Here is a 25102-nt window from a genome sequence, read left to right as displayed (position 1 = left end):
TGATCTACTCAACAGAATCGTCTTGTGGTCCCTCACACTCTAGGGTAAGAATGGAAATGACTTGATGTTCAGCATTCACAGTGTTTGTGCCCTATCTATGGAATGAATAATCGACCATGCTCCCTCTCAAATTGTTCCCTAAAAATATAAAACAGTCTTACACCTTTAGACTTGCTTTCCTATCTCATGTTGGGATGGGATGATTTGAACTGACTTGACCAGGGAGCTTTCCTTACCCATTTTAAAGGGTCATCAACTTGATATACTGCCTTTTTGTGATACAACCAAAGCGGTTCACATGTTATATGCAGGTCTCATCTGTCCCTATTGGGCTCACAATCTTTTTGTACCTGGGACAATGGAGAATTAAGGGACTTACCCAGGGTCACAAGGAGCTAAAGTGGGAGTCAAACCCAGTTCCTCAGCCCACTGCACTAACCCTTAAGCTACTCCTCCACTCCTTCCTGTCTCCCACCCTTCCTCTTAATGATATTGTACTTTACTAGTCCTTGCATTACATAATTTTTCTATGTATCCTTTGCATTTTAATTTTATATTTTATTTTTACACTATTTATTTTTATTACATTTGTACCCCGTGCTTTCCCACTCATGGCAGGCTCAATGCGGCTTACATGGGGCAATGGAGGGTTAAGTGACTTGCCCAGAGTCACAAGGAGATGCCTGTGCCTGAAGTGGGAATTGAACTCAGTTCCTCAGTTCCCAGGACCAAAGTCCACCACCCTAACCACTAGGCCACTCCTCCACTCCACTTTGACATCACTTCAATAGGCAGCATATCAAATAAAGCTGCGACCTTAGACTGATGCACCTCCTGAACTGACATTATATCTATCTGGTAGCTCCTTTGGTAGCTGGACTAGCACTATTGCCCCCTCCCCCCCCCCCCCCCCCCCCACACACACACACACACTCCCGCTATGCAATTCATCCATCAGCTATCTGAACCATGTACTGCTCTGTATCTATGGAGCCCTACCCAGTTCAAATTGCTCATAAGTGAACCGCCCGGTCCCTTGGAGAAAAAGGCGAAGAGAGGTGCTGCCCTTCTGAAGACCATGCACAGATCTTCAAGCACCTGTGCATCCATTGAACTCCCTGCACACAACTCAAGCCTCTGAGGATTGGTACAAAGAGGAGATGTAAAAAAAAAAAAAAGAGAATGAGGAAGACATTATTCCAACAGAAACAGAGATCAGCAGCCAGGAGCAAAGTACTTTATTCTTTTTACAGAGTCGTTTTCATCAACAAAAATACCAGTATAGCACACAATATTACTAATCAGTGCAACGCTGTAAGCCTGGGGACTGCAACAGTGCTAGAGTGTGAGGGGCTGTAAGGCTTGGACTGCAGGAGCTGTAATCCTAGGGACTGCATCAGTGCTGGAGTCTGAGGAACTGCAAAACTAGGACTGCAGGAGCTAGTGCTACCCTTTGAGAGGCTGTAATCCCAGGGACCGCAGGAGCTAGTGCTACCCTTTGAGAGGCTGTAATCCCAGGGACCGCAGGAACTAGTGCTACCCTGTGAGAGGTTGTAAGGCTGGGGCAGCAGAAGCTAGTGCTACCCTGTGAGAGATTGAAAGGCTAGAATTGCAGGAGCTAGTGCTACCCTGTGAAAGGCTGAAAGTCTAGGACTGCAGGAGCTAGTGCTCCCCTCTGAGAGATTGTAAATCTGGAAATGCAGGGAGTAGTGCTAATCTGTGAGGAGTAATATGGGGCCTGTGCCAGGGCTGGCGAGACTGGACCTAAGCAGAGATGCCAAGGGTAGGCAATTCCAAAGAATGGTATTTGCAGCCCCCAACAGTGAAAAGTGTAGACCAAAGAGTGAACATTTCCAGGCAAAGTGTCTTGAGTATAAATCTACAAAGATATGTGTGATATTGCCTTACTGAAGAAAGAAGCAGCATAGCATAATATTTAGCTTTCTTTGGTGCCTCTGAAATGGAGGCAATCTGGGGAGAAATTTCAAAGGAATTTGCCCAGGTAACTAATTAATTACCTGGTAAATTTCCTAGACTGAAAATTTCCCTCCATTCAGAGGTTAACAGTATACACACGAGTAGTTATGTATCGGTGGACTTCACAGGCCAAAACTTTCAAACAGAAACTTTATTTATGACGCTTTTTCTACCAGAGAAAGACAAAAAGAGCAGAAGAGTCACACAAAGAGAGATACAGAAAGAAGAGGAGAAATACACAAATGGAAGGTGACACAGACATAGATGGACTTGGATATACATTTTTGTGTAGTTGTTCACGTGCACACACAAAACATGCCCCCCAAATTCTATAAATGTCACTTAAAATTGCATGTACAAATTTGTGGACGGATCCAATTTGTACGCGGAATTTACTTGACTAACAAGCTTATAAGGCCAATAATTGGGATCTAACAATCGATTATTGCTGTTAATTGGCAATAATTTGGATTTACGCAGGCATCTTGCTGGTTGCTATTCTATAAAGATACATAAGCATGTAAATTCTTGAGCGCACAACTAAAAAGGGGGTGTGGTCATGGGAGGGGCATAGGGGAGTCAGGGGCGATTACTAAAGATGCACACAATATCAGAGAATTTGGAGGATTTACACCAGGGTTCAGCTGGTGTAAATCTTTGTGCCTGTAAGGAGCGTCGATCCTAGCTAAGCATTTATTTATAAATGGTGCCCAACTCGATGCGCATTTTTTCAGCACCCAAATTTACTGAATTTAGTCCTATATGATTATATACAGGTTTTACCTATCAGCCCTTCCTCATATTTCTCCCCTCCCTCTCCCACTCTCACCTCTTCTCAGTATCTCCACTTTCCTCTCATTGGGTTCATTTTATAAAGCATTTCTACATGTAAAACAGTGGTACAAACTGACGAGGGGTATACCCACATAAAATATATCAAATGTTTTAAACAAATCAAGTGCATGCTCCTGATGTATAATGTATTCTTTCACACAGTATGGGGGTAAATCTTAACTGGGTGCTATATCATAGGCCAGGGGCGGACTGACAATGATCCAGGTCCCCAGGCAATAAGGATAATTGGGCCCCCTCATCCCATCAGGGACCGGGACTAGAAGCCCCCTCTCTCTCCCCCTCCTGCACTCCCATCTCTGAATCCCCCTACCCCGCCTGGACTGAGAAAAGAGTTTCCAATCTAAGCAGTAAGAAGGGGAAGGAGGAGCCAAGTCTTCACTTACTATCCTGAGGCCTAGTCTGCTGATGCCAGAACTTCCCTCTGCCACAGCACGCCCTTATGGAAGAAGGAAGTTATGTCAGAAAGGGGGAGGACTGCAGCAGACAGCATCAGCGGACCAGGCCTCGGGATAGTAAACGCGGACGAAGCGTCTCCTTCCGCTTGGATTGGAAGCTCTTTTCTTGCTCTCGGTGGTGGGGGGGGGGGGGAGGGTTTAGAGGCAGGAACGCGGGAGGGGGAAGAGAGAGCAGCATCTTGGTCCCGGTCACAGATGGGAGAGAAGGATGTCTGGCATGTGGGAGGGAAGTACTGGGCCCACCACTGCCCTAGGCCCTCGGGCACTGCCCAGTTGCCCGAATGGTCAGTCTGCTCCTGCCTTAGGTACCCCAATTGCATGGACTGTGAACCTCTTCTATAAGAGCATTTATGCGTAAGTCGGCAATGCCATGCCTAAACTTACACCATGTCAACAGCAGGCGTAAGTGCGACAGTTACCTGTGTAACTTATAGTAGTCTACCCCACCCTATGATTGTCCCTTGCAATTCCACAATAGAATATACTGCTGAGCTGCATGCCTGAATTGCAACCACAAGTTACAGCATACAGTCAGTTACACGCGTAACTGAATAATTAGTTAATTGATGTTAAAGAGCTATAATTGGCCTTAATTGGCTCGAATTGGCACCAGTTGGCAGTTACACATAACCACCCTTAGTCAACATCCTTATAAGTTGCAAGCTCAAATTCCAGAGCATGCAACTCGGGGGGGGGGGGGGGGGGGGGATTGGGAGGGGCATGAAAATCCCTGCTTGAACATTTACACCAGCCACTACAAAATGCAGACAGAAGGGGGTTTACACACAACTGCCGTTAGAAAATTTGCATCTAGCGCATACCATCCTGGCACCTATGCAAATTACCCCTTACTTACGTAACTGTTACAGTCACATATGTTAAGTGTGACTATATAATGTACAACCAGGAAAAGGATCTAGGTGTCATCGTTGATGATACATTGAAACCCTCTGCTCAGTGTGATGCGAGGGCTAACAAATAAAACAGAATGTTAGGAATTATTAGGAAAGGAATGGAAAACAAAACTGAGAACGTTATAACGCCTTTGAATCGCTTCAACTTGCCATCATAGAATACTTACTATGAATCCCAAGGAAAGCAGTTAATTCCCATGTCAGTCTCAATAGCAGACTATGGGACTTTTTCTCCAAGAATTTGTCCAAACCTTTTTTTAACCCAGATACGCTAACCACTGTTACCACGAGATTGGATAACAGAGCCGGTAGTGGGAGGCGGGGCTGGTGGTTGGGAGGCGGGGATAGTGCTGGGCAGACTTATACGGTCTGTGCCAGAGCCGATGGTGGGAGGCGGGGATAGTGCTGGGCAGACTTGTACGGTCTGTGCCCTGAAAAAGACAGGTACAAATCAGGTAAGGTATACACAAAAAGTGGCACATTTCTTGGGCAGACTGGATGGACGTGCAGATCTTTTTCTGCCGTCATCTACTATGTTACTTGCTTAGAACTCAATTTTTTCCCACCTGATTTTGTTGCCCTTTCTCAAATTCACTCCTTTGTACTCTTTTATAGAAAGAGGGGTTATATGTGTCAGCACGCCAGGCAGTGCAGAAGGGGCAAAGATGGGGCAGGAGCAATAGTTATGCATGTATCTTGCAAAACACACACATAAGTGCCTAAATGTACCTCAGAGCAGATGTAACCTTGTGCAGGACAATGCCTTTTTCAACTGGGTGCAACACATGATTATTATTTTTAGCACTACACATTCCTTTATCTGCCTCTAAGGAGAACCTGAGGTGATTTACAGCAAAATACAATTAAAACCACAATACGCAATCCTCAAAATGCTAAAACTGCAGAAAATTCTACGTAGTAATATTTCCCTCCCCACCCTAGCAGAGAACTCCCAACCCTGATGTCCCCAATGACCTTAAGACCTCATTCCTTGGAAATGCCTAACTAAAAAAACAGCTCTGAACCAATTTACGAAATTGTATCCAGTCTTTGAAACTGCTAACCTCATCAGACAGGGGGGTTCCAGAGGGTTAGTTCCACAACTGAGAATGCCTGTGATCGTGTGCACTCCTACTCAGCCTTTAGCATCCCTGGAAGAATCAACAACCTCTTCCCTGCTGATTAAAGAGACTGTGGTGCAGCCCTTCCCAACACAGTCCTGGGGGTACACCTAGCCCATTGGGTTTTCAGGATATCCACAATGAATATTCATGAGTTATATTTGCATGCAATTAAGGCTGTGCACTCAAATCTATCTCATGTGTATTCATTGTGGATATCCTGGACTTGGTTGGTAATGACTGCTCGTGTGTTGGAACATACTTTTCTATGCACTTGACTAAATATTTTTGTTCAAAGTCATTTAATACCTTAAAGGTAAGCATGACCATTTCCAATGATACAAGACGGCAGCACTAGGGATGTATTAACTATGAATGTATATAATCTGAGCTGCTGTATAGAAACCACGAAACATGAGGCAGATAAAGGCCAAATGGCCCATCCTCTGAAACTCCTAACTCTGTTGAGAAAGTTGCGACTGTCTTAACATTTTGTGTGTGTAAACCCCATATACACTATGGCTAGGTCTGCAGGAGGAAGTGCTGCCCTGTGAGGGGCTGTAAGGCTGGGAATACAGCAGAAGTGCTACCCTGTGAGGAGCTGTAATCCCAGGAACAGCAGGAGCTAGTGCTGCATCAGTGCTGAAGTCTGAGGGGCCTGTAAGGCTGAGACTGCAGGAGCTAGTGCTACCCTCTGAGGGATTGTACCCTGGGGGCTGCATCAGTGCCGAAGTCTGAGGGGCTGAAAAAACTGGGACTGCAGGGAGAAGTGCTAAAATGTAAGTTTAGCTATTTTATTTATTTACTGATTGGATTTATTAACCGCCTTTATGAAGAGATTCACTCAAGGCGTTGTACAGCAGGTCCGGTGTAACGTAAACTTACAATTTTGTTAACAATATAACAATAGCAAATGACCAATATAAACGGAATACAATAAAGGAGGTAAACTTGGAAGTATGATGTCCGTAAGAGCATGAAAGAGTATTCAACTAACAAAGATATAATATTATGACTGAAATAGCATTCCAGAATCATTGTGCAGGAAGCCACAATGAATAATATTACTAAATAAGCACAAATTTTAAAAATGAAAATTCCATATTGCAAACAATGTAGTCCAGACTTTTACACACACTGTACATAATGTAACATGTAGACTGTAAGAAGGGCAGAAACTATTCACGGAATTACTAACACCAGACAGCACTGTCTGACTGTCAGGAACAGCTTTATGTTGCAGGCTCAAAGGCCTCTTTATCAAGCCACGCCAGCGGCTCCCAGTGCGGCAATGCCAACAAAGCCACCCACTTTGAATGGGCTCCGTTGGCATTGCTTTTATTTCAAAATATTTGTACACTGCCCATCTACCATATCAGAGCCATTTGCATTTTATTTCTTGGAAAAAGTGAGATTGACTTTGCCCATGTGTTTGTGTGTCAGTGGTTGGGTTTGGCAGTATGAGGGCGTTACAGCTTTTTTTTTGGTATTTTATCGTTTCTTCTTCCCTTTTCAGTCCTTCAAAGAGCACAATGGCAGAATCTTTTCACTCCACCAGTTCCATAAATACCCAATCAAGGATGCCCCATACACGCACACACACACATAGAATAATCATGAATATTGGATGTAAAATCCATTAGAAGCCATTGGGATGCCGCACTTGAATTTGGTCTGTGAACTTTAGCTCACGGTTTACATAAGAGCGATAGCGTTAAGGATGGATGGTCACGTTGCTGTGGGTCACTCGTACACCAAACCATCCTTTCCAATACATTGTGTCCTGACCCCCGTGCTGGAAACGTACAAAGCGTACCCCAGGCCCATAGCTGGAGAAGGTGTGAGAAATCTAAAGAGGGAAAAGAGACAAAATAATTTTACAAGATCATGAAAAATTCTCCACAAAAAGCACATAGAAAGAAATGTTCCCTTAGCAGTCTCTGTCAATTTTTTTTTAAGCTGCACACACTTACAACCCTTTAGCTGTACCATTAGTCTGCCAGGGAATACACATCCCATTAACCAGATCCCCTTGCTGTGTGGTTTATATCACCACTGTTTTGACTCACCTGGTTCCAGTTAGCATCATTGAACTGTGGGATAGTGATTGTCTCACTCTTATATTCCGTCAGGACATCACGATTCTCCGAAAGCAGCTGCACACACAGCTCATAAAGACAGCCAGAATCACTCCGTGGGGCATACCTGCAAGTACATCAGCACTAGCATCACTCCAAGGCAGATATCACAAGGTACCCCAAGAGTTTATCTCTGTGGAATCAAACATATAAACGGCGAGTGACCGACTCACTGCAAATGCGCAGTAGAGACTTCCCTCTCTGTCCCGCCCCCGCGTCAATACGTGATGACGAGGGCGGGACAGAGAGGGAAACTGCGCCACCGAGGTTGATACCGCACCCGCCCACCCGAGGTCACCGCTACTGTTACCCCCCCCCCCCCCCCCCCCACACACACACACACCCGGCCCGGGCCCTCTCTCCGCTACTAAACTTACACATCCATTCGCCGGAACGCAGCATGCACATCAGCTGAGCTGCCATCGGCCTTCCTTCCCTGCCTGTGTCCCGCCCTCGCTGATGTTATGTCACAGGAGGGCGGGACACAGGCAGAGAAGGAAGGGCCGACGGCAGCTCAGCTGATGTGCATGCTGCGTTCCGGCGAATGGATGTGTAAGTTTAGTAGCGGAGAGAGAGAGGGCCCGGGCCCGGTGGAGGGATGGCGGCGACTCCAGGGGGGGGGAACAGTAGCGGTGGCGACCTCGCGGGGAGGGGGAAGGAAGGAAGGAAAACCCCAATACCAGCCCGTTTTTACGGGCTCAACTGCTAGTATACCATAAAATATCCTAGTCTCTCTCATGTCAGAACTGCACACTTTGTGGAATGTGCACAATGTCTCCCACCTTAGCATTGTCATTGGTCTATGACAGATACCCCCAGGGACCCATCCCAGTACTTTTATTGCTATGTGCTATAAACTACCAGGTATCCCAATGTCTTCCACCCAAGCATTGTCACTGGTCTGTAGCATACACCATCAGGTAGCCAAACATCTTCCACCCCAGCATCATATATCATAGTGCAGTGATTCCACCAGATACAATGGTGCTTCCCAGGCCAGCATCGGTAAAACAGATTTTCAGCTGGCATGGTCAGCAGATTTAGTTAAGTGTTGGCACTTCACTTCATCTGGAAATTCAGTATTGCTAGCTGGATAATTAGCATCACTGAGTGGTGACGAATCCAGAACTATCTAGATCAGGGGTGGGCAACCTGTGGCTTGCCATTGAATTTTATGAGGTCCCCAAGATCATGGAAAGCATACACAGAAAACATCACTAACCAGAGTTCTGTTGATTTTAAATTCTGTATTTTACAAACATTTTCAGAATAGCTATTCTACAATCTGTTTTTACAGTTTACAAACTTTTTATAATGCCTTTACTGAGCAAGCAGGACACAGTGATGTGCAGTCTAAAACACTAAAATCAGAAAAAAAAAACTCCATTATAAAAATAGGAAAGCAAAATAACATCAAACAAAACAATAACAACTGACTCAAAACAATTAAAAAAATAGTTATCATTTCAGTTCATTTTTTACTTATTTATCACAGAAGGTCCATAGAGCTCTGTGCATTTCTAGTTCCAACATTATGTAATGTTGCGGCCCGCTGGAAGTAGTACTGACATTCACACAGCCCTCCAGATGTAGAACTGACATTCATGTGGCCCTCCAGAGGTAGTGCTGAAATTCATGTTGCCCCCTGTGTATAAAGGTTGCCCATCCTTGATCTAGATAGACTTAGGCCAGCTGTTGAGCAGGCTTACACTATCTGGATAGAGACTGAATACTACCATTATCCAGTTAATCCCCAGCACCACCTCTGCTCCTCCTATAACATGGCCTCTTTCATCTGGATAATGTCTGTCTGTTTAGCAATCTGAATGGATGGATTATTATCCAGATAACTTTTTAAAATATCTAGATTGTGAATAATGTGTTATCCACCTGGTAGCCAAGTATAACTATCTTTGGTCTTGGTATTTCTCCATATACCTAGAAATACACCAATATCTCCCACGCCTGCACTTAGCTAAGAACAGCTATTTAAATTACTCCACTCCTCTGATTTCATTACAGGCAGGGGTGTGCTGGTAAATTTTTAACAACAGGCTCTTTCTCCGGACGTAGCCAGCTCTACAGTTGGAAGGGCCAAGGGTGGCCGGGGGGGAGGGGGGAGCAACACTTGCCTCTCTCTCCTCCCTCCCTTCGTGCGGGCACACTAGGCATACCTTTGCTGGCAGTCAATAAATGGACTGCCACCACTCCCAACGTCTTGCTCTGAGCAGCATGCTGAAACTTCTCACACATGCTGGAGAAGTCCCAGCCTGCTGCTCAGAGCTGGAAACAAGGAGCGGCGAACAGCAGCAGTCTATTTACTTGGCTGGCAGGGCTCAGCATCCCCACCAGCAAAGTAAAAGAGAATTCAGCAGGGGGCCCAAGCCCACATTTTGGGAGCCAGTTGTTAAAGTAGCCATGGAGGGCCCTACTTTAACAACCGGCTCCCAAAATTCTTAAAAACTTAACAACCGGCTCTTGCGAGCCTGTGAGAGCCTGCTCCAGCACACCACTGATTACAGGGAAGTGCATTCTTTAGCGTACATTCTATTCGTTAGTGCACGCAAATTCAGTTAGCATAAGTAAAGTTGATTTCTGCAAGTTAAAAACAATTTATTAACAAACAAACCAAAAATCATGAGAAAGGTATAAAAATGACCTGAGCTGAAACATTTTTGCAGACACATCCCTACCTTAGCATTACCCAGGACTTCCCCCAGCACAACCCATCTGACCCCAGCATGTTCTTGGAATACCCCAAGTGTCCTCTCACCAGTCTGTAACCACAATGTCAGGCTGGGTTGTGTCCATCAGATCTGCCCAGTATCCCTCCTCTAGAAGGTCAATGACTTGGGATTTACTGCACCACCTGCACAGAAAAGGATTGTGGGTAAGCACTTCCCTGTCACAAACTTCTGCTCACTAACAGGGAAATAATCAGAGTTCTCTTGTTGATGCATATCCCATAGATTACATTTACCAATAGGATTTGCACCAATAATGAAAACAAAATTACATGGTTATTTTTGTCCCTCAAAAATTACCTGCAGAGATTTGCATCTGCCCTCTCTACACAAAATTTTGTCACCTAAACAATATATGTAGTTTTTGAATGATCATAGCCATGTGTATTGTTCAATACCTCCCCGCCCCCCCCCCCCCCCCCCCCCACCCTTGCCTCACCACTGAAAACACCTCTTTACACTGCAGGAAATATCCATTAGGGATGGCCACCCAGAAAATTGTTGCATTTTTGTTCTGAATATTTTTTTCATTTCCTATGAATGTCATAAATATTTTACCCTCTTCTTAAAGAATGCACACTATTCCCCCAGATCTGTAAATTATTGACTGCTAACAATCAATTATTGACATTAATTGGCACTAATTTGGATTTCTGCGCGTGATTCTATAAAGATCTTCATATGTATCTCAAAAGGGGGCGTGGCCCATGAGAGGGGCATGGAAGGGTCAGGGACATTCTGAAAAGATGCGAACAGTGTTACAGAATTCTGAAGATATCCCCTCTAGGCAGTATTGTAGAAAGAATGCTTAGCCCGGAGTGCCCTTTATAGAATTAGGCTGAGCACAGATTTTTTTTCCAGCAACTAATTTTCAGCACCATTTACTGAATCCACACTATCTGCCGGATTCTATATGTTGCACCTAGAGATCCGCGCTGAAATCCAGGCGTATTCTATAACAATGCCAATCAGCGTATTTAACAGCTCTTAACAAGCAAGAATGAGCACTAATTGGCAATAATTAGAATTTATGTGTATAAATCGCTAAGCGGATTCTGTAATGAACTGTGCCTAAATTCTAAAATGCGCAATTCAAAAAGGGCATGGCTATGGGCGGGGAAATGGGCATTTCGTGGGTGTTCAAAAAATTTACGTACATTGTTATAGAATATGGCCCAGTGCATGTAAATCTACATGCAGGGATTTACACCACATTTTTGCTGGTGTAAATGGATACATAGTTTTAAGCACTGGGATATCAACTAAGTGTATTCAATATACACTGCCTAAATCTAGGCGTCGCTTATAGAATATGCTTAGGCAGAAATGTTTATCATGCAGATTTTTTAGGCACCATATATAGAATTTGGGTGCAACTTTTCAGAACATCCCCGACACACTCATAGCTATGCCCCCTTTTGATTTACATGTTAGTAGAGGTAGCCACCAAGCCTTATAGAACAGCATGCAGCCAGATACATGTGCAAATTTTAATGAATGTCAATTAACATCAATATTTATTTGGATTTAACGCCTTTTCAAAGGAAATCACTTAAGTGGTGTAAATGGTTGTTAGCACACAATTATTGATATTAATTAGCTCATTTTTTTTCAATTAATTTGCAAGCACATGTTGGACGTGCACACAAATTTGGGTGCACAATTCTGGGTGCCATATATAGAATCCGGTGTTATGTGCACCTAGTGTATGCTTTTTAAGAAGAGGATGCATTATTATTGTTGGATGACATTTGTCTCAAATAATTTCTCATCCCTAATATCCACTTTAGTTTAATAGTTGTTATACTGCCCTCTGCTGGGAAGCACCAGAATGGTGTATAAGAAATTACAGATACCAAAGGTGGGCAAGGATCAAAATCCCCATTTCCACTACTTCATTCACAGAAATGCCGTTATTTCTTGCCCTTCCTGCTTGTTTTTTTTTGTTTGTTTGTTTTAATATTGTTCTTTTTAAATTTGTAAACCACTCTGGGCTCATTTTGGAAGGAAAAGCAGTCTACAAGTGCTGATATTAGATTACATTAGATATGTAAAAGTAACATACTAAAGACACACATGTACCTCTGTATAACTTATATATGCCTTGTACAGTTTTACATAATTGTAATATTAACAAACAAGACAACAGTCTTACCCATGTGATGTAACAAAGTATTTCTGGATTGCTTCACTGGGAAAGTCACTTCCACAGTCTCCGGGGAGATCCTCAATCTTCCAGCCATCCCCCCCATGTTCCATATCCTCCCAAAAGTCAAACCCTTCTGTAAATTCCACAAAAAAGTCTCTGTTAATGGACATAAAAGACAGTGTTCAGGGCCATCTATTCCCCAGCTCTGCTTTCTCTTCACTTTCATTCCATTACCATTTTATAACAATCATGCACCAGGGACCTCAGATGAGCTCCATTCGGAGAGGTGGGTTCATTCAAAGTGTGGGCACTTTCTCCCACACTTTGTAAACATTGCCTTTGTGGGAGCTGTGCCAGTAGACACATGGGCATATATTACTTATTTATTAATTAATATTTATTTACCACCTTTTTGAAGGAATTCACTCCATCCCTGACCGCCTTCAAATCCGGGCTAAAGGCCTACCTGTTTGATGCTGCTTTTAATTCCTAACTTGTCACCTGCTCATAACCTTATCTTGTCTTTGTCTCTTCACTAGTCCCCTTTTCCCTATATGTCCTATCTGTCTGTCCTACCCTTATCCCTTATTTGTCCTGTCTGTCTGTCCTGATTTAGATTGTAAGCTCTTTTGAGCAGGGACTGTCTTTTCTTCATGTTCAATTGTGAAGCGTTGCGTACGACTGGTAGCGCAGTAGAAATGATTTGTAGTAGTAGTAGTAAGGCAGTGTACAGTAAGAATAGATCAAACATAAGCTATAGGCAATTACAGCAGTAAAAATATTCAAATAGCAATATAAAGTATGGCATAGTATACTACTTACAATGTCAACACAATACGTAATAGAACATTTTAATTGATAGTGAAGGGTAAAGCAAAGATGTAGCATATAGACAGGTAAGAGAGTAAGAAGAGCTAGAAAGTAAGGTGACTGATTTAAAGAAAGTTGCACATGAGGTCAGAGAGATGATTAAATATTATCTCAGCTAGGGTAGGAATGGATCAACATGTCCTGCTGCAGTATGTGCAGCCCATGTTACTCCTTGTGTGTGTGAGTGAGACTAACAAGTTAGTTACTTCTTCCATTAAAGGCTTGGTTGAAGAGCCAAGCTTTCACCTGCTTCCTGAAGTAGAGATAGTCGTGAGCACTCATACTCCAAGAGAACTTGCTCTCTATAAGTATTTGTCTTCTATGGCCACCCTACTGTCTATGGATACTCGTATCCCATGTCACTCAACTCCATATACTGCTTTCACACCTTAACCCTTTCCAGTATGTGGTCAAGTTTACAGCTTGCTACCTTCTCCACATGGATTCCTGATTAAGTTCCTCTTCTTCTTGCTCAGGAAGAAGAAGATTTGCCAGTTGTCTTCTTCTGTCCTTTCTTCTGTCACAGAAAACCCTTCCTCCTGGCATTTCAGAATCCAGACAGCTGGTGCGTCCACAATGTCCTTCCACTGCCGACAAACCAGACGGCAGACTAGAACTAATTCCTCTGCAGGTAGGGAGGCCATGATCCGGGTTAATATGGCTTCAGGAAGAACTTCCATTGGACCAGACAATACTATTCTGTAAATAACACAGTCCAAAAGATCAGTAATCGGAAAATTCTCCCTCCTCATGTTGCACCTCCATAAATATCATTGGGATAAATGCAATGATTTAGAACTGAATGCAGAACCAGTGCTACAAGTCTCTCTTTATCCAATTGTCCTAACTTACACTACTTCAAATGAATTTAGAAATAACTTTTATAATTGTTTTCATATTAGGTTGGATGCTTTTTTTCAAATTATTATATAGATTTGTTTTTTATTTGAATAGGTATTTCTGAAAGAGACAATGGAATGCACAACACAATGCTTCAATCTGCAGCTTTCTCTAACTAGAGGGACAATTTTCAGATGGTTCGCTTTAGGGCAAAGTTCATGGGTGTTTTATTTCAAGTCCATGAGGATTTTGCATCACATTTCAAAGAGAAAGTAGGAAGACACTTTACCACTGAAACCTACCATGAGCACAATGTTTCTGCAGACTTTTGCATCTGCTATTTTGCAGGTAAACTTTCTAGTGAAAATAACACGTAAAGACTTGAATGACTGATGGTCCATCAGGTAATGGGAGAAAGTTTGGAAGGAAATTGGGAAGTGAGGAGATTGGGAATGGTGTTGGGGGAAGTGAGATACAGTGGGGGAAATAAGTATTTGATCCCTTGCTGATTTTGTAAGTTTGCCCACTGACAAAGACATGAGCAGCCCATAATTGAAGGGTAGGTTATTGGTAACAGTGAGAGATAGCACATCACAAATTAAATCCGGAAAATCACATTGTGGAAAGTATATGAATTTATTTGCATTCTGCAGAGGGAAATAAGTATTTGATCCCCCACCAACCAGTAAGAGATCTGGCCCCTACAGACCAGGTAGATGCTCCAAATCAACTCGTTACCTGCATGACAGACAGCTGTCGGCAATGGTCACCTGTATGAAAGACACCTGTCCACAGACTCAGTGAATCAGTCAGACTCTAACCTCTACAAAATGGCCAAGAGCAAGGAGCTGTCTAAGGATGTCAGGGACAAGATCATACACCTGCACAAGGCTGGAATGGGCTACAAAACCATCAGTAAGACGCTGGGCGAGAAGGAGACAACTGTTGGTGCCATAGTAAGAAAATGGAAGAAGTACAAAATGACTGTCAATCGACAAAGATCTGGGGCTCCACGCAAAATCTCACCTCGTGGGGTATCCTTGATCATGAGGAAGGTTAGAAATCAGCCTACAACTACAAGGGGGGAACTTGTCAATGATCTCAAGGCAGCTGGGACCACTGTCACCACGAAAACCATTGGTAACACATTACGACATAACGGATTGCAATCCTGCAGTGCCCGCAAGGTCCCCCTGCTCCGGAAGGCACATGTGACGGCCCGTCTGAAGTTTGCCAGTGAACACCTGGATGATGCCGAGAGTGATTGGGAGAAGGTGCTGTGGTCAGATGAGACAAAAATTGAGCTCTTTGGCATGAACTCAACTCGCCGTGTTTGGAGGAAGAGAAATGCTGCCTATGACCCAAAGAACACCGTCCCCACTGTCAAGCATGGAGGTGGAAATGTTATGTTTTGGGGGTGTTTCTCTGCTAAGGGCACAGGACTACTTCACCGCATCAATGGGAGAATGGATGGGGCCATGTACCGTACAATTCTGAGTGACAACCTCCTTCCCTCCGCCAGGGCCTTAAAAATGGGTCGTGGCTGGGTCTTCCAGCACGACAATGACCCAAAACATACAGCCAAGGCAACAAAGGAGTGGCTCAGGAAGAAGCACATTAGGGTCATGGAGTGGCCTAGCCAGTCACCAGACCTTAATCCCATTGAAAACTTATGGAGGGAGCTGAAGCTGCGAGTTGCCAAGCGACAGCCCAGAACTCTTAATGATTTAGAGATGATCTGCAAAGAGGAGTGGACCAAAATTCCTCCTGACATGTGTGCAAACCTCATCATCAACTACAGAAGACGTCTGACCGCTGTGCTTGCCAACAAGGGTTTTGCCACCAAGTATTAGGTCTTGTTTGCCAGAGGGATTAAATACTTATTTCCCTCTGCAGAATGCAAATAAATTCATATACTTTCCACAATGTGATTTTCCGGATTTAATTTGTGATGTGCTATCTCTCACTGTTACCAATAACCTACCCTTCAATTATGGGCTGCTCATGTCTTTGTCAGTGGGCAAACTTACAAAATCAGCAAGGGATCAAATACTTATTTCCCCCACTGTACCTGGAGGATGGCAGAGAGAGAGTGAGTGAAAAGATTTGTTTTGAGTGTGGGAAAAGTGAAGGGATTGCAGGGGTACAAGTAGAGCAAAGAGATTGGAGGAGGTGGGGGGTATGAAAGAAAGAAACCGGTATCATGAAAACATGGAAGAGTGGATTCTGATGAAATAATTCAGCCAGGTTTATTTGGCAACTTACTCTTCTTGTGAAAACCTACTGTCTAGGATCTTGTAGCCCACTAGGTGTAAGAACTTCACAATTCTGTTGTTCAGGAGCCATTCTATTATTTTGACCACTGTTATTGTTAAATTCTAGTATTCTCATTCCTCCTTATTCCCAGCTTTTCTGGAGTGGTACTACATCAGCTCTTCTCATCTCTCGGCACCTCCTCAGTTTCCAGCAGGAAGCTGAACAGAGCTGGCTTTGTGCCGCAATCAGAGTGACAGTTGAGATCAACTCCACAGCCTATCATCCCAAATTCAGAGGCTTAAATTCCTGCTAGAATTTTTTTTATTAAAAGAGTTTTTTGAAGCACTCTATTTACCATATAAACTATTGTGCAAAACCATAACTGCATTACTTGCAATTGTAGTAAAAAAAAAAAAAAAAGAAAGGAATGCAAAGTGTATCCCCTCCCCCCCAGGACTACCTTACAATCCCTAGTGGTTTAGTCAGGGCAGGAGCAATGCCCTAGTCAAGGCAGCCATTTTGACAACAGAGCCGGAATGGAAAAAAGTAACTGAGTATCACTCCTGCCCCAACTACACCCCTAGACCACCAGGGATTGGAAGATAGACCCAGAGGGGCCTTTGGATGGGGGACAGAAGCATTCGGGGGTCCAGGAGGTGGGACAACTCCTGTTTGGGGGAGGAAGGGAGACAAATGAGACAAAGAACAAATTTTCAGCTTCCACCAAAAACACATGGCCATTTTTGGCCAAACTAAAAACATGGTTGAAAATTAAAATACAGCGAAGGTGACAAGATGGATGACGCCAAACAAACTTCTACTGGACTCAGAAAAAAGTTCACAGCAAGAGTTTATTCTTAAAAAACTGGACTCGACACGAGTCGTGTTTCGGTCGTTCAGGCCTGCCTCAGGAGTCCCTGTATGGCAAAATGCTATTGGTTCTCATAAGGTGAGTCTTGTGCAAACACTGGATTTCTCTAACAACACCTTAGGAAAATGGAGAAAGAAAACTTCTGAGCTTCTTGATGAGAATGTGAGCATCACTGTGGCAGAAAGATACAGAAATATTTCCCATTAAAAGCAATTTCAAGGCACACCTTGATAAGTAATCTATATATATTACATCCTATGAACTGAAGGAAGCTCTCTTTGGTATGGTGCAAGTACTATGGTGAGTGATAGCAGTGAATTTGAGAAACTGAGAACAATACTATGCTATCCATTTGGAGACACTGCCTCTCAGAGAAACTTAAGACGTTAAAGATGTACTCTCCAGAGAAAAAGGATGAAAATAGAGATATAATAGAAGCATTCAAATATAATAGAAGCATTCAAATATCTTGTAGGCTTCAGGGACAGAGAAAATACCTATATACAATATGTAAATTGCTTTGGTTGTACCAAAGAATGGTGGTATATCAATATGGTACCCCTCATGAAAAGAAGCTTACAAAGGAATGTGAGAAACAGTGGCATAGCCACAGGTGGGCACTTAGGACTCAGGCCCACCCAAGAGTAGCACAGGTTTAACAGTAGCTGGTGGGGATCCCAAGCTCTGCCAGCTGAAGTCTTCCCCCTGATGATAACGAAAACACTACTCTCCACAATACCGGCATCTGCGCATGCTCAGTTTTCAGCGCATGCCTGCTGCAGACTGCTAAGGTGGAAAGAAGTGTTTTCCCGCTAGCTGAGATATTTTTTTGGTTGGGGGGGGGGGGGGGAACACTTGGTGTCCACCCACTTCTTGCCTTGGCCCACCTAAAATCTGTTCTGGCTATGCCCCTGGTGAGAAAAATTAACTTTTTCACTGAAAGGATGATGAACATCTGAAACAGACTTTCAGAAGATTACAGGAATAAACACACTGACATAACACAATCATGTCTGGGATAGATACAATGGGATAAGAGTAAGAGGACAACAGAGATCAAATAGGGTGCGTGACAGTATAGTGCATAGGACTTAACAGTCACACTAGAAGGCCCCGAGTACTTCCTATCTGCAGATGTCTGTGCTTCAAATACAGATATTACCATCAAGGCTACCAAAAAGGGAAATAGGGAAGTATCACAAGAAGAAATGTGAGACTGAAACAAAGTGATGACACGTCTATACCAGGCATTATTTATATTCATAAAACTGTTCAGTTTTTGGCCACCACACCAGATAATGAGCAGGTCAACAGTTTAAACTAAAGACTGGTGAGATAATTGCAATGTTGCTTTTCCATAGACTCTGCACTCAGTGCAGAAAGTAAAATTATGTATCATACCTGATAATTTTCTTTCCATTAATCATAGCTGATCAATCCATAGACTGGTGGGCAGGTCGGGCTCCTCTGCCCCCTCTTCCTTCAAGAGGAACTTCTCCCCCAAGCAGCATTCCTCTGCTGCACTGCCACAGCTTTGACCGGAGACTTGCAGGGAGAGAGTACAAACCCATCTCTTAAGGGTCGGCAGAACTCTAGCTTGTAGCCGTCTCTGATGACTTCCAGCACCCAAGCGTCTGAAGTTATTGTGGTCCACTCGCCCAGAAACGAGGACAGCCGTCCTCCAATCTGCACTGGGGCGTGGACCAAGGCCCCGTCATTGGTTACGAGACCCTGGGGGAGGACCGGAGGGAGCACCTCCGGGACGGCGGTCTCTGCGAAAGGAATGCTGCTTGGGGGAGAAGTTCCTCTTGAAGGAAGAGGGGGCAGAGGAGCCCGACCTGCCCACCAGTCTATGGATTGATCAGCATGATGATATGGAATGCTGCATTAGAATACTATGGTAAGCTCCATTGCATAGTGTTCTAACGCATGCACTAAAAATATTTTTACTCCTGATACAGTAAACTAATGGCATGCAAGTTACTGCTGCATTAACAAGTGTGTGCTGTCAGAAAAAAAACAGCAAACACAGCAGTGATAAGACATGGCCATTTGCTGCATCTGGAATAAATATCTCCCTATCATAGAACGAGTAGGGACTGGCTCATGCCCTGACAGGAAGTGAGATTTTAAAAAACCAGCCTGGACTCCCTTGACCTCCCTCCCCAACCTACCCTGCAAAAGTTCACTGTGGGCCCCAGAACTCCCCCCCCCCCCCAATTCCCTGGCACTCCACACTCCAACCCCCCTCCTCGGACCCCACAAAAAATCCATGGTGGCCCAAGTGACCCTGATTCCCGATCCTACCAAAAATACCCTGGAATCCCAAGTGGTCCCCTGATACCCCCTCCCAGAACCCTGCTGGGCCCACCTCAGAGCTGTGAGGCAAGAATGATGGCCATTCACTCGTCTTCTTGAAAAATGGTGGCACCTGATCAGGATGCATTGTGAGGAATCAATCTATTAAACAAGGGGGGGGGGGGGGTGAGCGTTGTGGTTCCACTTGGACCACCAGAGACATCTGTCATCTGGGGGGAGTACTTGGGCCATTCAGTAATCTGAAATGAAGTGTTGCATTTTACCTCAGATCAGAGGATGCAGGTTACGTGGAGCAGCATATACAACCCTAACAAATGAGGGTGGAGTGGGACAAAACCTGCAAAGTATGCAATAAGAGAATGGGAGGGGGGGGGTAACCTGCATGGAGTGGCAGATACAACCCTAAATACAAATGAGGAGGGGGGGGGGGGGTAACCTGCACAACAGATGCAATAAAAGCACAGGGATGAGTGTAACCTGCATGGAGTAGCAGGTATAACCCTAAAAAAAAAAGAGGGTGGGAATAACCCGCACAGAGGATGCAATAAGAGCAAAGGGGGTGTGTGTGGGGGGGTAACCTGCACAGAACACAGGTACAACCGTAAAAAAAAACAAATGGGGGATGGAGGGTCGCCTGCACAGAGGATGCAATAACAGCATAAAGGGGGTAACTTGCACAGAGCAGTAGGTAAAACCATAACAATGAAGGGAAGCAGTAACCTGAAGTGGCAGATGCAACCCTGGCCATCTTTCTGGACAGACTGGATGAACCATGCTAGTCTTTATAAGCCGTCATTTACTCTTTGCTATGACCTTCATTGTCGGTGACTCTTAAAATGGCTGAGTTTAGGTTTCCTTACAGCATCTTTATCCTTAGAAATGAATTTTGTTCTCTGTGTAAAGCAAAACAGTAAAAGAACACTCACCGTGATCAGCAGAGCATACATACACTGAGTTATATAGTCACACTGTGTCCCTTTCCTCCACGTCTATTTACCAGCCTTAAGATCAGCAGCCTCCTTACAGCAGGGCTAGTAGTGCTTTGGCTGGGAAAGGCAAATGTGCTGAGTGTTGGAGCTGCTTGAACTCAGTCCAGCTTGTAATTGCTCTTTTTTCAATTCCCCACTTTGCTGATGAAACAGATATCCCATCTTCCTCCCTCTGTCGCAGACCAGTAACTGCACAGAGATTCTCCAGGACCTGCTTAAAGTGACAGTATCTTGTGCTGTCTGTGTAGGAAGATGCCTCCAACCTGCTGTTTAACACCGGCCTGGCTGCACCCCACCAAACATTTGCCTGTCTGTCATCTATGCCTTTGAGCACAATCTTATTGGTGCTCAAAAATCAGCTCTGTTCTTTATTCTTATTTCTTTGAATGGGTGAGCAAAGAGTTGGATAGATGGTGGATTTGGTGTACTTAGATTTCAGCAAAGCCTCTGGCAAGGTTCCACATAGGCATAAATAAACTAAGTGCCCTTGGTATGGGCCCTGAAGTGTCTGACTGAGAAACTGGTTAAGTGGGGGGAACAAATCGTACTGATAAATGGTATTCACAGAGCCAGTGCAAGGGTATTGGGCAGCCTAGGCAAACCTTCAGACTTATACCCCACTCCCTCACCCCCCAATTAACTTTCAGGCTCCTAATCTGCCCCCACCCCAAGTCATCATGTGTGAGCGATTGTGTGTGTACCTCACACACTCAGATACTGGTCACCCACCTTTCCTGCAGGTAAAAATACTTATTGATGATTCTTTGAGTTCCTATGGCTGTCAGGACTTAATGTTTTGCTTTGACTGTGGCAGCTCTTTGCAGCCCCCCAGAAGCTGCTACCCTAGGTCAGTGTTTCCAAGTTCAGTCCTGAAGTGCCTCTTGCTAATCAGGACATCCACAATGAATATGCATGAACCTGATTTGCATACACTGCCTCCATTATATGCAAATCTCTTTCATGCATATTAATTGTGAATATCCTAAAAACCTGACTGGCAGGGGTACTCCAGGACCGGACTTGGGAAACACTGTCCTAGGTCATACCAAGTGTTGCCTAATGATTGGGCCTACCCTGGGCATTCACTCCAAGGATAAGGGCATTTCCACTGGTGTGCTGCACAGATTGGTCTTTGGTCTGGTTCATTTGTGTAGTGATCTTGTGGAAGGGTTGTCAGGTAAAGTTTGCCTCTTTGTGGATGATACCAAATTCTGCAGTAGGATGAACACCCTGAAAGATATGGTTAACATGAGGGGAAGGGAACTATGAAACAAAGAATGATCTAGAATTTGGCAGATAAGATCTAATGCTAAAAATGTAGCGTCATGCACTTGGGCTGCAAGGGGGTGGGAATACATCCGAGCACAAAAGAAAAGCAGAATCTGGGGATGATTGTATCTGATGATCTTAAGGTGGCTAAACAGGAAGAAAAGGTAATAGCAAAAGCCAGAAGGAGGCACAGAGAGAGGAATGACTAGCAGGGAAAAGGATATAATAGTGCTTCAGTAGAAGTCTCCTTCGGTATAAGACCTCATACAATTCGGGAGACAGCAAATTTAAAAAGATATACATAGGATAGAGTTGGTGGTGGGTGGTGTTCATCATAAAGCATATGTGGACAGACTTAAGTCTCAGTATATATATATATATATATATATATATATATATATATATATATATATAAAAGGCAACCCCAACGTTCTATGAAGCCTCCAGCCGGAAGTGTGAAGCGCCAGAGATATCCGGTTTCCCCATGAGTGAAGGAAAACAGCACAGCACGAAATCCCTCTCTCTGTAACAGTGAAGGACTCAGAGGGGGGAGGGGAGAGAGACACCCTCACTCTCTCGGCAATACAAACACAGCACAGCAGGAAACGTAACACTGAAGGACTGGACTCGGAGGGGGGAGGGGGAGAGAGAGAGAAGGCAGAGGGGAGGGACACTCCCACATGCACACTCTGAAGAAAACCTTGCTAGCCCCCGTTTCATTTGCATCAGAAACGGGGCTTTTTTACTAGTATATATATATATATATATATATATATATATATATATATATATATATATACACACACACTTTGGAAGCAAGGCAGGAGAAGGGTGATATGATAGATGCATTTAAATACTTCTGTGGCATAAATACACAGAAAGTGGGCCTCTTTCCATTGAAAGAAAGTTCTGGAAGAAGGGGACACAAGATGAGAGGATAGACTCAGACGTAATCTAAGGAACTATTTCTTTATAGGAGAGGAAGTGGATGCAGGGGACGGCCTCCCAGTGGAGGTGCTAGAGGCAAGGATTGTATATGAATGCAAGAAAGCATGGGAAATGTTTTGAGGTTCAAAGACAATTTGTAAGGGAGAGTAAAGGATTGTAGAGTTTATTTGTTGGAATGGGTGGGCAGACTGGATAGGCCTATCACCTTTATCTGCCATGGTTGTCTCTGTTTCTATGCTCTAGATTTCTTTTACAGGAGGAAATATGAGAAACAGAAGTAGAAACCTTCTAAGGATCCTGCAGGGGCAATATAGGGCTAAGGAGACCTCCCAGCAGTGATTTCTGGAGGGGCCCCATTGCCTATGGATGCCTCTAACTGACATTGAATCCTGGTAGAAGGCTGTTAATAAAAGTAGCATAATGTTCATTCCCCTGTATCTGGTACCCTCCCATAGGCAGTGGAATAGGGTAGGCCACCTGAAATTGGTTTGTTTGACCTCTCCAGTCACAAAGATGTTCCATGGCCCTTATGACCACCCGTACTTGCCTCAGGCTCAGCTTAGCCGAGATTGGATGGCAGAGCCGGTGGTGGGAGGCGGGGCTGGTGGTTGGGAGGCGGGGATAGTGCTGGGCAGACTTATACGGTCTGTGCCAGAGCCGGTGGTTAGGAGGCAGGGATAGTGCTGGGCAGACTTATATGGTCTGTGCCCTGAAAATGACAGATAGAAATCAAGGTAAGGTATACACAAAAAGTAGGGAAATATTCCGTAGCCTAGTACAATCAACGTACTAAGTCATCTACACTACTGCAATGCCATTTATGCCGGATGCAAAGAACAAATCATCAAGAAGCTTCAAACTGCTCAAAAACACAGCAGCCAGACTCATATTTGGGAAAACGAAATATGAAAGCGCCAAACCCCTAAGAGAAAAACTACACTGGTTACCATTAAAAGAACGAATTGCGTTCAAAGTTTGTACCCTAGTCCACAAAATCATATACGGGGAAGCCCCGACCCACATGTCAGACATCATAGACTTACCTACTAGGAATGCAAAGATATCGTCACAAACATACCTCAATCTCCACTATCCTAATTGCAAAGGGCTAAAATATAAATCCACATATGCGACCAGTTTCTCCTACATCTGCACGCAGCTATGGAACGCACTACCGAAGGCCATAAAAACAACGCAAGACCTATCTTCAGAAGGCTACTGAAAACAGATCTTTTTAAGAAGGCATACAATATACATCCATCTTAAATACTAAATAATAACACTATACACGTTCTACATAAAACCGAAACCTTTTTCACATAACCAAAGATCAAGCACTACCTCATGTCGAATAGGCTCTTTCTATAGTAGATGACCTAATGTATGTTACAATCCAATTCATAACTCAGAAAACTTCATGTAATACCTTATTGTAGTCCTCTCTACCATGATCTACTCCATTTATGTTATGTTCCATGTACGTTCCATGGTATATTTCTTAACATGTATGTCCGCACACTAATGCAATACCATCTGTAATTCTATTACCCGGAAATGACATCCGCCATTACGGCAAATGTAAGCCGCATTGAGCCTGCAAATTGGTGGGAAAATGTGGGATACAAATGCTACAAATAAATAGCACATATGAATTTATCTTGCTGGGCAGACTGGATGGACAGTGCAGGTCTTTTTCTGCCGTCATCTACTATGTTGCTATGTAATCTGTTCTGCCATCGCCCTCAATCTTCTCTCTGCTAGCCTAACGGTTAGTGCAGTGGCCTGAGAACCAGGGTTCAATTCCCAGTACAGGCGCTAATCTCCTTGTGATTCTGGGCAAGTCATTAGCTCCCAGGCACAATAAGTACCCGTATGTAATACGTAAAGCCTTGATTGTAACCATAGAAAGGTGGTATTTATATGACAAATCCCATCACCACCTCTGCCCAACTTAGTTCAAAGTCCACTTGCTCCCTCACAGCATACGCCCACACAGTGACAACCCACATCCTCTCAGCCACTCACACTCTACGTCCCTTTCTCTCTGCCACTCACAATAAATCACACCCCCATGTACCCTTATTTCTCCATTCCCTCACTGCCTACATCCCTTCAGTCACTTACAATCGCAGTGCACCCCACTTCCCTTTCTCTCGGCTACTCACAATCACATCCCGTGTCACCTCCTCTCTCTCCATTTCTCTCACAGCCTCCACCGCTTCTCATAATCACACCCACGTTCCTTCTCTCTGCCTCAGGCAGTCTCGCCCTGGTGCACACTCCCCCCCCCCCGCTTCTACCACAGTCCACATCCCTCGCCTCGCCCCGCCCGTATATCCAGGACGGCCCGATACAGAGACCAAGGAAGTTTAAACCTGCTTGGTTGG

The 25102-nt window shown here is 44.2% G+C and overlaps 1 protein-coding gene across 2 annotated transcripts; it reads right to left on the bottom strand.

Annotated features, from left to right (window-relative positions):
• Nucleotides 1-5543: 5543 nt before the first annotated feature.
• On the bottom strand, nucleotides 5544-25085 carry FBXO2 (F-box protein 2). 2 transcript variants are annotated; one of them, XM_030185979.1, is made up of 7 exons: nucleotides 24881-25085; nucleotides 20436-20555; nucleotides 13654-13922; nucleotides 12360-12486; nucleotides 10234-10329; nucleotides 7392-7527; nucleotides 5544-7171 (listed from the first exon to the last, which is right to left on the bottom strand). In XM_030185979.1, the coding sequence occupies exons 3-7, from the start codon at nucleotides 13901-13903 to the stop codon at nucleotides 7037-7039; spliced, it is 744 nt and encodes a 247-aa protein (XP_030041839.1). In that variant the 5' UTR covers nucleotides 13904-13922; nucleotides 20436-20555; nucleotides 24881-25085; the 3' UTR covers nucleotides 5544-7036. The 2 variants fall into 2 exon arrangements, with proteins under 2 accessions (XP_030041839.1, XP_030041838.1); XM_030185978.1 differs by lacking the exon at nucleotides 20436-20555.
• Between the last annotated feature and the right edge of the window lie 17 nt (nucleotides 25086-25102).

The sequence above is a fragment of the Microcaecilia unicolor genome, chromosome 13 (genome assembly GCF_901765095.1).
Source record: "Microcaecilia unicolor chromosome 13, aMicUni1.1, whole genome shotgun sequence".
Classification (NCBI taxonomy): domain Eukaryota; kingdom Metazoa; phylum Chordata; class Amphibia; order Gymnophiona; family Siphonopidae; genus Microcaecilia; species Microcaecilia unicolor.
Note: the sequence above shows the minus strand (reverse complement) of the source record. Positions and strands in the feature narration are given on the sequence as shown.

Excerpts from the sequence above, each read along its gene's own strand:
- FBXO2 (XM_030185979.1), bottom strand. The coding sequence starts at position 13,903 with ATGGAAGTTCTTCCTGAAGCCATATTAACCCGGATCATGGCCTCCCTA. Across the intron at positions 10,330-12,359 it reads TACTTTGTTACATCACATGG|GTGGTGCAGTAAATCCCAAG; the intron begins GTAAGACTGTTG and ends TTTTCTGTGCAG. Across the intron at positions 7,528-10,233 it reads GACATTGTGGTTACAGACTG|GTATGCCCCACGGAGTGATT; the intron begins GTGAGAGGACAC and ends ATGTACTTGCAG.